We start from the raw sequence: 12119 nt of genomic DNA on the forward strand, positions 1-12119 counted from the left end.
TAAGTGTACAGTTCAGTGGCATCAAGTACATTCACATTCTTGTGCAACTATCACCATCTTCTACCTCCAGAACTGTTCACCTCATAAAGCTGACACTCCGTGCCCTTTAAACACTAACTCCCCGTTCCCCATCCTCCAGCCCCGGGCACCCACCAGGCTACTGTGTCCCTATGAATTTGCCTTCTCTAGGGACCTCACAGCAGTAACATCATACAATATTTGTCTTTTTGTGACTGGCTTATTTCACTTAGCAGAACGTCCTCCAGGTTCAGCCATGTTGTAACATGTCAGACTCTCCTTTTTATCACAGCTGAATAACATCTGATTGCAGGTATATGCCACACTCTGCTCGTCCATTCATCCATCAAAAACATCTAGGTATTTTCAACCATTTGGAAAAGGAGTCCATCTAGGTGAGTCAGCTCAGACAACGAGAAACCTGAGACACTGCCTGCTCCAGAGAAGCCTTTAGCACAAAGGTTTTCACCTGCTAAACTGAGATGGGAAGTTTCTGGTCTGCACCGAACCAACTGTACTTTGCTGAAAACCAAAAAAGTCACTGAAAGCTCTGCAAACTGTCCGCAAGTAACATGGCGCAAAGCCCAGCACACACAGGACTCAGTCTCCCTAAGGTTCAGTGCCTGCACGGAAAATAGAAGACAGCGTAATATCAAAAGAGCTACTGAATTTAGAGCACAAACAGGAAAAAAGGAGATTTTTGCAAAATTTCTTCTAACCATCTAAAATTCAACTTGAAACGACCACAGCTCAGGGGGGAAAAAGCACTTCAGTAAAATGACAGCATCAATACACAGTAATCAGGAACAGGTGTCTTAATTCCCAGCTCTCTCAACACCAAGTCTGCAGGCACAGTTATGAGAACAGGCTTTGTCCCAGATGGGTTGCTGGCTCTGCAGACAGCTGCATGGTCTTGGGCAAATTACTCTGTAAAATGGTGTAACAGTATCTAGTAGGGGTCTGTGAAGATTACAGGAGACAATGTCAGTTGCTTATTATCATTACCAACTGCAAAGCAAAGGTTAATCTTTAAGAGTGTGTGGGACAGAGCTTCCCTGGTGGCGCAGTGGTTGAGAATCCGCCTGCCAATTTGGGGGACACGGGTTCGAGCCCTGGTCCGGGAAGATCCCACAGGCCGCAGAGCAACTGAGCCCATGTGCCACAACTAGTGAGCCTGTGCTCTAGAGCCCGTGAGCCACAACTACTGAGCCCACGTGCCACAACTACTGAAGCCCATGAGCCTAGAGCCCGTGCTCTGCAACAAGAGAAGCCACCGCAATGAGAAGCCCACGAACCGCAACAAAGAGTAGCCCCCGCTCGCCTCAACTAGAGAAAGCCCGTGCACAGAAACGAAGACCCAACACAGCCAAAAATAAATAAATTTATTAAAAAAAAAAAAAAAAAAAAAAGAGTGTGCGGGACAGAGAAAAGCTCAGTCTCCAGTCCTCGGCTCCAGGCTGCTCAACCTCAGCACTGTCCACATTCAGGGCACGGAGAGGAAAGTGCTGTCCTCTGCACTGTGGGATGCTGAGCAGTATCCTTGCCCTCTACCCACTAGATGCCGGTAATACCGCCACCACCGCCACGAAATCGTGACAATCAAAAGTGTGTCCGGACATTACCAAACGTCCCTCGGAAAGTATTTCTAAAATACCCATTTCAAGCCACCAACCTTAGCATCCTTGGGACGCAGCACACCTCTGCTTCCTCTTCCCACCTGAAAGGTCCTTCCACGTTTCAGAGTTCAGGGATGCTCCCACTTTCTCCACAAAGTGCCCCACATCCCTTCTAGCCCACATGGACCTCCTGGGCCTCATGTTTTTATTGCTTCATCACCAGGCCCTGGACTACTGTGATATTCAACAAAAAAAGTACTAGGCACAATGAGATGAGTGAATGTTGATTTACAGGGAGATGGCAGTCTGGTCGTGGATGCAAGATGGGCTAATGCAAAGCTAAAGATGAGGGTTGTCCTAGGGTGGTACAAGATTCCCTGCCAGCGGACAGAGGATGGTGAGATCATGGAGGGAGTCTAGGCTGACTGCCAGGCTCCACCAGAGAGGAAAACCGGGAAGGAGACCATGGGCATAAGGGTCAGAGATGAGCAAGCCAAGAGACTAGACTGAAGAAAAAAACTCCTGGAGTTAATAAGCAATTATAGCAAGGTTATGCGATACAAGGTTAATATACAAAAATCAGTTGCTTTCCTGTATACCAGCAATGAACAAGCAGACAATGAAATTAAAGACATGTTACCATTTACATTAGCACCCCCCCAATTAAATATTGAGGTATAAATCTAACAAAATATGTACAAGATCTATATGAGGAAAACTACAAAATTCTAATGAAAGATATCAAAGAACTAAATAAATGGAGAGATATTCCATGTTTGTGAACAGGAAGACTCAATATTGTCAAGATGTCAGTTCTTCCCTACTGGATTTATAGATTCAATGCAATCCCAATAAAAATCCCAGCAAGTTATTTTGCGCATATCAACAAACTGATTCTAAAGTTACATGGAGAAGCAAAAGACCTAGAATAGCCAACTCAATACTGAAGAACAACAAAGTCTGAGGACTGATCGTACAGATTTCAAGACTTACTATAAAGCTACAGGAATCAAGACAGCGTGATACTGGCCAAAAGAAAAAAAAAAAAGACAAATAAATCAATGGAACAGAATGCAGAGGCCAGAAACAGACCCACATCAATACAGTCAACTGATCTTGACAAAGAGCAAAAACAATACTGTGGAGAAAGGATAGTCTTTTCAACAAATGGTGCTGGAAGGACTGGACAGCCCCAGACAAAAAAATGAAATCTAGACACAGACCTTATACCTTCACAAAAATTAACTCAAAATGGATCATTGACCTAAATGTAAGATGCAAAACTATAAAACTAGAACATAACATTAAAGAAAATCTAGTTGACCTTGGGTATGGTGATGATGTTTTAGATACAACTCCAGAGACATGATCCATGAAAGAAATAACTGATAAGCTGGACTTCATTAACATTAAAAAATTCTCCTCTGCGAAAGACACTATCAAGAGAATGCAAAGCAAGCCACAAATTGGAAGGAAATATTTGCAACAGACATCTGATAAAGAACTATTATCCAAAATATTCAAAGAACTCTTGAAATTCAACAATAAGAAAACAACCTGATTAAAAATGGGCGGAAGATCCAAGCAACCACCTGAGCAAGGAAGATAGATGGCAAGTAAGCATAGGAAAAGATGCTCAACATCATTTGCCATTAGAGAATCACAAATTAAAACAAGATACCACTACACACCTACTAGAATGGCCAAAATCCAGACCACTGACAACACCAAATGCTGGTGAGGATGTGGAGCAACAGGAACTCTCATTCATTGCTGGTGGCGATGCAAAATGGTGCAGCCACTTTGGAAGATGGTTTGGCAGTTTCTTACCAAACTAAACATACTCTTACCATATAATCCAGCACCTGGGCTTGTTGGTATTTACCCAAATGAACTGAAAACACATCCAGAGAAAAACCTGCTCACAGATGTTCATTAACAGCTGTATTCGTAACTGTCAAAACTTGGACGCAATCAAGATATCCTTCAGGGACTTCTCTGGCGGTCCAGTGGTTAAGACTTCACCTTCCAATGCAGGGGGTACGTGTTTGATCCCTTGTCAGGGAGCTAAGATCCCACATGCCTCGGGGCCAAAAAACCAAAACATAAAACAGAAGCAATATTGTAACAAATTCAATAAAGACTTAAAAAAAAAAAAGATATCCTTCAGCAGGCAAATGGATAAACCGTGGTACGCCCATACAACGGAATATGATTCAGCACTAAAACAAAATATGCTATCAAGCCATGAAAAGACACGGAGCAAACTTAAATGCATATTATTAAATGAAAGAAAACAATCTGAAAAGGTTATACTGTATGATTCCAACCATATGACATTCTAGAAAAGGCAAAACTATGGAGACACTAAAAAGATCAGGGTTTGAGGGGAGGGAGGGATAAATCGGCAGAGGACAGAGGACTTTTTGGGCCATGAGGCTATTCTGCAGGATCCTGCAGTGGTGGATACAGTACACATCATTATACATTTGTCCAAACCTGTACAAGGTACACCGCCAAGAGTGAACCCTAATGTAAACTGTGGACTTTGGGTGATGATGTGTCAGTGTAGGTTCATGGACTTAACAAATGTACCACTGCAGGAGGAGAATGATGTCAATAGTGAGAGAGGCTGTGGGGGGAGGGGGGGTATAATGGGAACTCTCTGTACTTTCTGCCCAATTTGGCTGTGAATCTAAAACTGCTCTAAAAAAAGTTAAGTTTATTCATTTTTTTTTAAAAAGAAGTAAGGCCCCTTAAGGGACCAAATTTTCACAGTGTGTAGTAAAAACAAAGTGTAAATGAAACTTTATCTTGAAAAATGAAACAGAATTATTTATGTCTTTACATGTAACATAATTTAGATTATCAAAGCAACTATGTACATATAAAGGAAATCAAGTAGGGAGTTTTGGCATAATTTTTCCAAAACCCTTTAAGATAGCACCATAAAGCACAATTCACTCCTTCGACTTTTACTGTATACTTTTGCAAATACAGCTGAAGACTTTGCCAGTCTTTTCAAGGCCCTCTCTGTCTTTTGATATTTAAATGATCTGATTTTGAAGGGCCCATGGTACCATCTATCCTATCATTTCTCAACTGGTAGTGGGTCTGTGGGGAGATGTGTGTATAACTTTAATAGTCCACAAACATTTCTTTCATCAAACTTCATGATATCTTGCATCTTTTGCAAGATTTACAATTTCATTTCACAACTCACTGTGACTGTTTTATCCACCAGCAATGAGAGTGATAATAACAAACGTTGATTTGATGGGCAGAGACAGAAGCTAGTGTTCAGCTGTGATGTCCAGGCATGGACAAAATTTCCAAGTGGTCAGTACATTAATGACAATTTTCATGTTACGGTAATTTTTATCTTTCCCTATACCACTCATAGCTGGAGGGACTCAGGCAACCAGTAGTCTGATTACAAAGAGTCCTGTCATCACATTAGCAGGACAGCAAAGGAGCCAATTTAAGCTAAAATCCAGGAGCTAAAGTCAGGCACTCTTCTACTACTGGAGATACAAAGATGAACACGACATGCCCTCTAGGAATTCAATCTAACAGACTTGAACGAATAAACACACACAATGTGGTAAGTGCTGTGACATAAAGGTGTGTATGCATGAAGTGCTATGGAAGAAACCTAAACGAGGAAGAAACTAATTCTGTCTGGCTCTCTAAGTTAGGCCTTGAAGGAGGTATTTTAAAAGCAGACACCAGGGGGTTTCCCTGGTGGCGCAGTGGTTAAGAATCCGCCTGCCGGTGCAGGGGACACAGGTTGGAGCCCTGGTCCAGGAAGATCCCACATGCCGCGGAGCAACTAAGCCTGTGTGCCACAACTACTGAAGCCCGCGCGCCTAGAGCCCGTGCTCTGCAACAAGAGAAGCCACCGCAATAAGCCCACACACCGCAACGAAGAGTAGCCCCCGGTCACCGCAACTAAAAGAAAGCCCATGTGCAGCAACAAGGACCCAACACAGCCAAAAATTAAATAAATAAATTTATTTTAAAAAAAAAAAAGGCAGACACCAGGCTGCGAAGCAGAGTGTAGGAGCAAAGAAAGGTCTGGAGACTGAAAACACAAAGCTCATTCAAGAAGTGCAAGGACAAGTGCAACTAACAAGTGTTAGTTGCTGCTGGTTAGGGGAAAGGAATGATTTTAAAACAGCAACAAAAAAAGAACCACCCTGAAAAATTAAGGCTGGGGCCCAAGTATAAACCATGCAAACAAGTTTGGATTTTATTCTCCAGCTACAGGACACCACAGTAAACTTTTAAACAAAGGAGTCAGGATATTTGAGAAATCCCTGGCAATGGGATACAGAATGGAGGGGGGGGGGATCACCCAAAGCACAAGGATATCCACAGGTGCCTCCTGTTACAGGATCTAAGCAAGGACAGCGGGCCTGGAGCAGACAGGAGGTGTGGGCACAAAAGCAGTTCACTAGGGTTTAGTTGCCACCGAGTGCTGAGGAGGGCTTTCTGAGCAAATGCAAAGGGTGAGAAATAATCCTGAGGCACCAGCCAGCTGCTGTTAATAACTCAAAGAAAAAAAGCAGGAGAAGCATATTCCAGGGTGGGGAGGAGCAAAAGGGTTAAGTGTGGGACAGACTGGATGGACTGCACTGAGGCGGCGAGGTCTCACACACCCCCGAGGGACCAGCACTCAGCAAAAAGCCGGGGCTGCAGAGATGGATCAGAGCACATGACAGCCGGAACCTGTGCATGAACTGTCTATGGAGGGCCACTGAATTTCAACCAAGTGTATACCTTTCCCCACCTGAACTACCTCTTTTGCCTTTTTTTTAAAGCTAGGCAGCACCCACTTTCCCATACCCTAAATCACCTCTTTTCTCCTTATTAAACTCATTCCATAACTACATTCTATTCCAGAAAACAGGACTGAGAGGCAGTGTATCATACCATACAACATTATTTTAAAAGGTCCACCAAACCAAAAGGAAAGCTGTGTCTTCCAAGACCACTGATTCCTGGAGAAAAGAAACAAAACATCCTTGATGAAACAAAAATTCATATTTTAAGGCAAGACAAGAAAAATTTAAACATAAAATTTTTCTCTGCCCATTTGGCCTCCTCCCTCCCCTCTGGTGTGTGTCGCGCATCTGCATTATGCGTTAACCAGACCTCCCCAATGACAGAAATACCTGCTCAACCATAAAGATCAATTTTTCTTCTTCTGGAGCCAACCATGTAACTCCTTTCCCAATCCTGTTAGGGGTCACAATGACCCGCCACTCACTCACCTTGCACTTGAAGACATCTTTGGTGAACTTCACATACAATGCCAGTATATTATTTCCCTCAAAGACAGCAACTGGCCCAGAACAGACTGGTCAGACGACCTGGGGCGATACTGGGCCAAACCTAATGGAAGTTCTTAGTTTAAATACTTACTTATGATCTTATTAATGTCACTAGTTGTATTACCAGTAATCTGCCTATTTTACAAGATTACTGTTTCTTGCATTACCAAGTGTGTGACTAAGCCTCCAATAAAATTAATGATGATTAGCCAACTTGAAATGATTGACCAAACTTATAGTTCTATAAGACCAACGATTATAACAGTATAGCTCTTGATATGGGAAGAAGCAACAAGAAGGAACCTTCGGGGCTTCCCTGGTGGTGCAGTGGTTAAGAAGCCACCCGCCAATGCAGTGGACACAGGTTCGAGCCCTGGTCTGGGAAGATTCCACATGCCACAGAGCAACTAAGCCTGTGCGCCACAACTACTGAGCCTGCGCCCTAGAGCCCGCGAGCCACAACTACTGAGCCCGCGTGCCACAACTACTGAAGCCTGCGTGCCTAGCGCCCATGCTCCGCAATAAGAGAAGCCACCGCAATGAGAAGCCCGCGCACCGCAACGAAGAGTAGCCCCTGCTCGCCACAACTAGAGAAAGCCTGTGCACAGCAACAAAGACCCAACGCAGCCAAAAGTAAATAATAAAAAAAAAAATTTTAAAGAAAAAAAAAGAAGGAAACTTTTCCTGGAGCATAACAGACTACTCAGATAGGTGGTCCAGAGGCTTTTCGCTACTGTTAACAGGGCCTAGTCCACTAACAGCACATTGAGTGGCCTATTAACGAAATCTTCACCTGACCTGGGAACGAGCATTCTTAACGCAGTGGGACAGATTGGTCACGAAATGCTTCCCAAACCTTGGGTGAAATTACAACCGAAAGGGAAGGGACTGTAGAATAAAGAATCCTGCCCACTATCCAGTTCAACAAGAATCAAATCATTAGCCACTGTAGTCGCTGACTTACAAATACACCCTGAAAGGAGTTCAGGGCAAAGATCAGGATGAAGTACTTTGTGCCCTCAGAAAAATGACAGAACTGACCCTCAGAGAGATACTATATTTTCTGGAGAAATATTTCATTCTTGCACCTTCCCACACTTAGAAAGGCACGAAGAGCATTAACTGAGAAGCCATTCCTCATGACTAGCAGCAACCTTCTGCTGAGATGTGTGCTTGACTGCACGCACCCCCTTTACAACAATCACACATATTTGGGCCTCCCCCTTTACCTCTTCCGAACAGTCCTCAGAGCTCTGTGAGAGGCTGTCTCCGGGTTATAACCCTCAGTCTGACTTGAATAAAATTTTCCATTTCTTTCTTAGATTGACTACTGATTAGTTTTCTCATCGACATTCTCAACGCTTTTAGAATGTCAGGTTTGAGCAAAACACAAAGGTTTATCTAATGAGTGACACTCCCCAGAAAAGCACCTCAAAAACATCTTACAGCTGGATCCAGGGTGTCCAAAACGTTTTCATAGGCAACAGGCAAGAGCACTGGAGTAGGAGGTGGGTTCAAGAGACCTGGCAGCTCACTCTGATGTCAGCACAGAGCCACTGACCTCAGGCACTGCCCCTCTACGTTTTCCATTTTACAGCTGGATGACCTTCTGAAGATCACATGACCTAGGATGATCTTCTCACTGAGAATTTTCAGCCCTAACTAAATGTGATAGTTTGGGAGACAGTTTCATTTCAGGAAAAAAAAAAAAAAAGGTTTCATTAAGCAATTCTTTGGTTTTCTTTTCTCTTTCTACCTTTATGATTCTCACTGCTCCTAGGCATATGTGTAAGAGAGGCCACAGGCACAAAAAGAAAGTGAAGCTCAGTTAATTTTGCTGCATTTGCGGCTCTGGCGAAGCACTGGGCACAGAAAAGGAATCAAATGACTAAAATTGGATTTGGGGCTTATCGGTGGCAGCCAGCCAGCCAGCCAGCCAGTTTCTAGATACTGCACTCAACCTGGTCAACCAGTTACAAGAAAATTAGCAGAAAAAGAAAACACATTTTTAAAGGTCTCAATAGAAAGATGCGCACTAAATGTTAAGTGATCATCTCATGGGAGCAAGAGGGACAAAAGCCAAGTTTATGTTTTGCTGTTAAGTCTGAATACGTACACACTTACTTTTTTTGTAATTTAAACTTATGATTAGTTTTTCTAAGCTTAAAAAAGGGGGGGAAATTTTCTACCTTGCTCTTAGTTATTTTTGGAGCCACACATCCTAACTTTGGCTGGTCACACACCTACATGTCGGAGCGGTTAGTGGGGAACTAACAAACGTCACCCCTTCACCGCTAACAAATGTCTCTTTCAGTGGGAAAAACCTAATCATGGAGTTGAGGGACTAAAAGTAAGTCACCAAGTGATTTTTTTTAAGCCAGCCAAAACATCCCTCCTTCATTCAAGGCCCTAAACCCAAAGGGACTTGCTAGACACAGTTTAAGCTTCTGGATAAAATGTACTTTGTGATTGAACAGTACTGTTCTCCTTAGAAGAGACGTGTTTTCCCACGAAAGCGGTATGTTTTCAACAGCCTGCCTCCTGGAAGGTCTTCTGGGGCCTGTTTCACGGGATCTGGCCTGGATTTCACAAAGGCTCCTGAAAGGTGGCTTCGCGGGCCGCAGAGCCCCCGGCCCCGCCCCCGCCCTCAGGCTCCGCCCCCGGCCAGCGTCACCCGACCGCGTCCGCGCAGCCCACCCTCCCTCCCGCCCGCCCCGGCGCGCCGCCGCCACCGACCTGATGACACTGATGTGGAACTGGTCCTCGCGAAGGCCCCGCCAGGCGCCGGATAGGAACTCCTTGCACCACAGATAGGCCCTGCGCCGCGTCCTGGGCTCGGGCTGATCGTCGGCCGGCGGCGGCGGGGGCAGCGGCAGCGGCGGCGGCGGCGGCGGGGGCAGCGCGAGCTGCGGCTGCCGCCCGCCCAGCTGCTTGGGCTCGAGGTCACTGGCGGCGTCGCGCTGCTGCCCCACGCCGGGCGCCGGGGCCGCGCTGCCGCTGCCGCTGCCGCAGCTCAGCAGCAGTCCGAGCGGCGAGGGCTCCGCCTCGCCCCCGTTGCAGAACTTGGTCTTCATGCCGGGCAGGCGGCCGAGGAGGCGCGGTCGGCCGCAACGCGAGAGGGCGAGGCTCAGGGTCCGGCTGGACGCCCCCCTCACGGAGGCCGGGCGCGGAGGCCGCTCGCCCGCTCGCTGACGGGCAGGCCGGGGGCGGGGGCGGCGGCGGTTGGGGGCGCGGCGGGCGGGCGCGGGGCGGCGGCGGCGTAGAGGCGGCAAGCGGCGGGCGGCGGCGCTCGGCTGGTCCTGCTGGTCGTGGCGCTCGCTCCTATACCGCCGCCGCACGAGGAGCGCCGGCCGCGTCACAGCCCGCCCTCGCGCTTGCCGCTGATTGGCCGCCGCCCGTCGGCCTGGCGCATCACAACCGCCTCCGCTTTCGCCACGCCGCCTCCCCATTGGCTGCGGCAGCACACGCCCCCCCCGTTTCGTTTCCTGCGGCCGCGGGGGCGGGGCCTCGAGGGGGGCGGGGCGTTGAGCTGGTGCCCGGGGTCGCGAGAATGGAGAAAGCTAGCGAGGCGGGGGTGGAGGCGGGGGTGGGGGCTGCGCGGCCCTTGAGCCTCGTGGGAGCCAGAACTTGGCTTTGGTGGCTGAAACTTTGCTTGACTCCTCGAATCCTGCAGGACATTAGAGGCCGGGGCCCGGCAGCGGGCAGTTAGGAAGCCGGTCCCTGGAGGCTGGCTTCTCTTTCCGCATGACCTTGGGGCGAGGCACCTCCTTACGTATGTTTTTATAACACTTCCCAGCGCCGGCTCAGCTCCCTGCGAGGCGCGGCCACGCCCCGTCCAAGCTGGAGCCTGAGAAATTATTGTCCCCGGGTCACACAAACCGAGGCCCGAAAGGGGGAAGAGGCGACTGGTTCAAGGCCGCACAGCTGGCCGCGGAGCCCTCTGAAGCCTCCTGCAGCCTCAGTTTCCCTGTCCGTGGTGCTGAGGATGCCAGGGCCTAGAGGCTCGGGGCGGGCGGGGCAGCATCCCCGCAGCTGCCCTGCGTTCTGGCCAAAGGTGAGTGCCACGGGGCTGCTGGCTTTGTGGGTGCCGCCCCGCCCGCCCCCACGCTGGAGACAGCCCCGTGACTGTGACTAACGCACCTTTGCCCGCGGAGGGGAGGCAAGGGCCCCTGCTCCCATTTACCACATTTACCCCATTAACTGCCCCATGTCCCTCACTCCTCTCTCACCCCGCCGCCCCAATCCTTTCCGAAAGCAATTGGAGTATGGATAAATTTTAAAATTACAGATCCTGTTTTTACCGGGCATGAGCTGGGACAACAGGGTTCCCTGGCTGCTTAGGAAATTCAGCGCCTGGCATGCAGGAAATGGCTTCTATGTGGGGATTTCACAGTCTTCGGGAAGAAAACATCTCTTTTTAGCAGTGTGCACTTGGCTGAACTTGCTCCAAGAAAAATGCGCTCATTGAACAAAAGGATTATGATGAAAGGGGGCTTTTGTCAAGGCAACTGTGGAGGTGGGCCTGGACATTGAACTGGAGGGAGCTGGGAGCCATCCAGCATTGAGGCGGGGGCGGAGTAGGAGTCCCATTGGATGTTGGAAAAGCTGAGAAATCAAGGTCTACAGTCAGGCCATTTAGATAAGAGAGCCAAGGACTTTGTCTAAAAATACCAGCCCTCAGATGGTGGGACTGTGTCTATGGTCTGCCCAGGTGACAGGCCTTTATCCCACTGTCCCATGACAGCAGCCTGGTAATCTCAGAGGAACGCCAGAAACCTGGCCAGGAGGAAGGGGCACAGGAAGTAGGGGTTGAGCCTCTGTCATTTCAAGCCCGGTTTAGGCTACTAGAACCCACAGACCCCTTTATGGGATCGCAGTTCCCTGTGGGAATAAAAAATTGCCTCATTAAAAGTGTTGGAAAGTTATATCTGTTACTGCTTCCATTAAATGGATATGAAGACTGAGTCCTGCAGAGGCTGAACAACTCAGGTGAGGCCCCTTGGCCAAGGTGAGGAGCAAGGCAGGTGTCCTGGCTTCTTTGTGTGAAGAGCACAATGTCCACATGGACAAAACTTCCCTCTCCTACAGTCAAACTAAAGTCCTGGACTTAGCTCTTAATGGCCCATCCTTGGCCTGGCCAGTCAGGGCC

At 47.8% G+C, this 12119-nt stretch overlaps 1 protein-coding gene across 3 annotated transcripts in view; it reads right to left on the reverse strand.

Annotated features, from left to right (window-relative positions):
• Window positions 1-10200, reverse strand: part of CHKA (choline kinase alpha) — a 65971-nt gene extending 55771 nt beyond the window's left edge. For all 3 annotated transcript variants that reach the window (XM_061202168.1, XM_061202169.1, XM_061202167.1), the window contains exon 1: window positions 9707-10200. In XM_061202168.1, the coding sequence (XP_061058151.1) occupies window positions 9707-10044 (338 nt within the window). In that variant the 5' untranslated portion in view covers window positions 10045-10200. The remainder of the gene's footprint in view (window positions 1-9706) is intronic.
• Between the last annotated feature and the right edge of the window lie 1919 nt (window positions 10201-12119).

Source organism: Eubalaena glacialis, chromosome 10, assembly GCF_028564815.1.
Source record: "Eubalaena glacialis isolate mEubGla1 chromosome 10, mEubGla1.1.hap2.+ XY, whole genome shotgun sequence".
In the NCBI taxonomy this organism is placed as follows: domain Eukaryota; kingdom Metazoa; phylum Chordata; class Mammalia; order Artiodactyla; family Balaenidae; genus Eubalaena; species Eubalaena glacialis.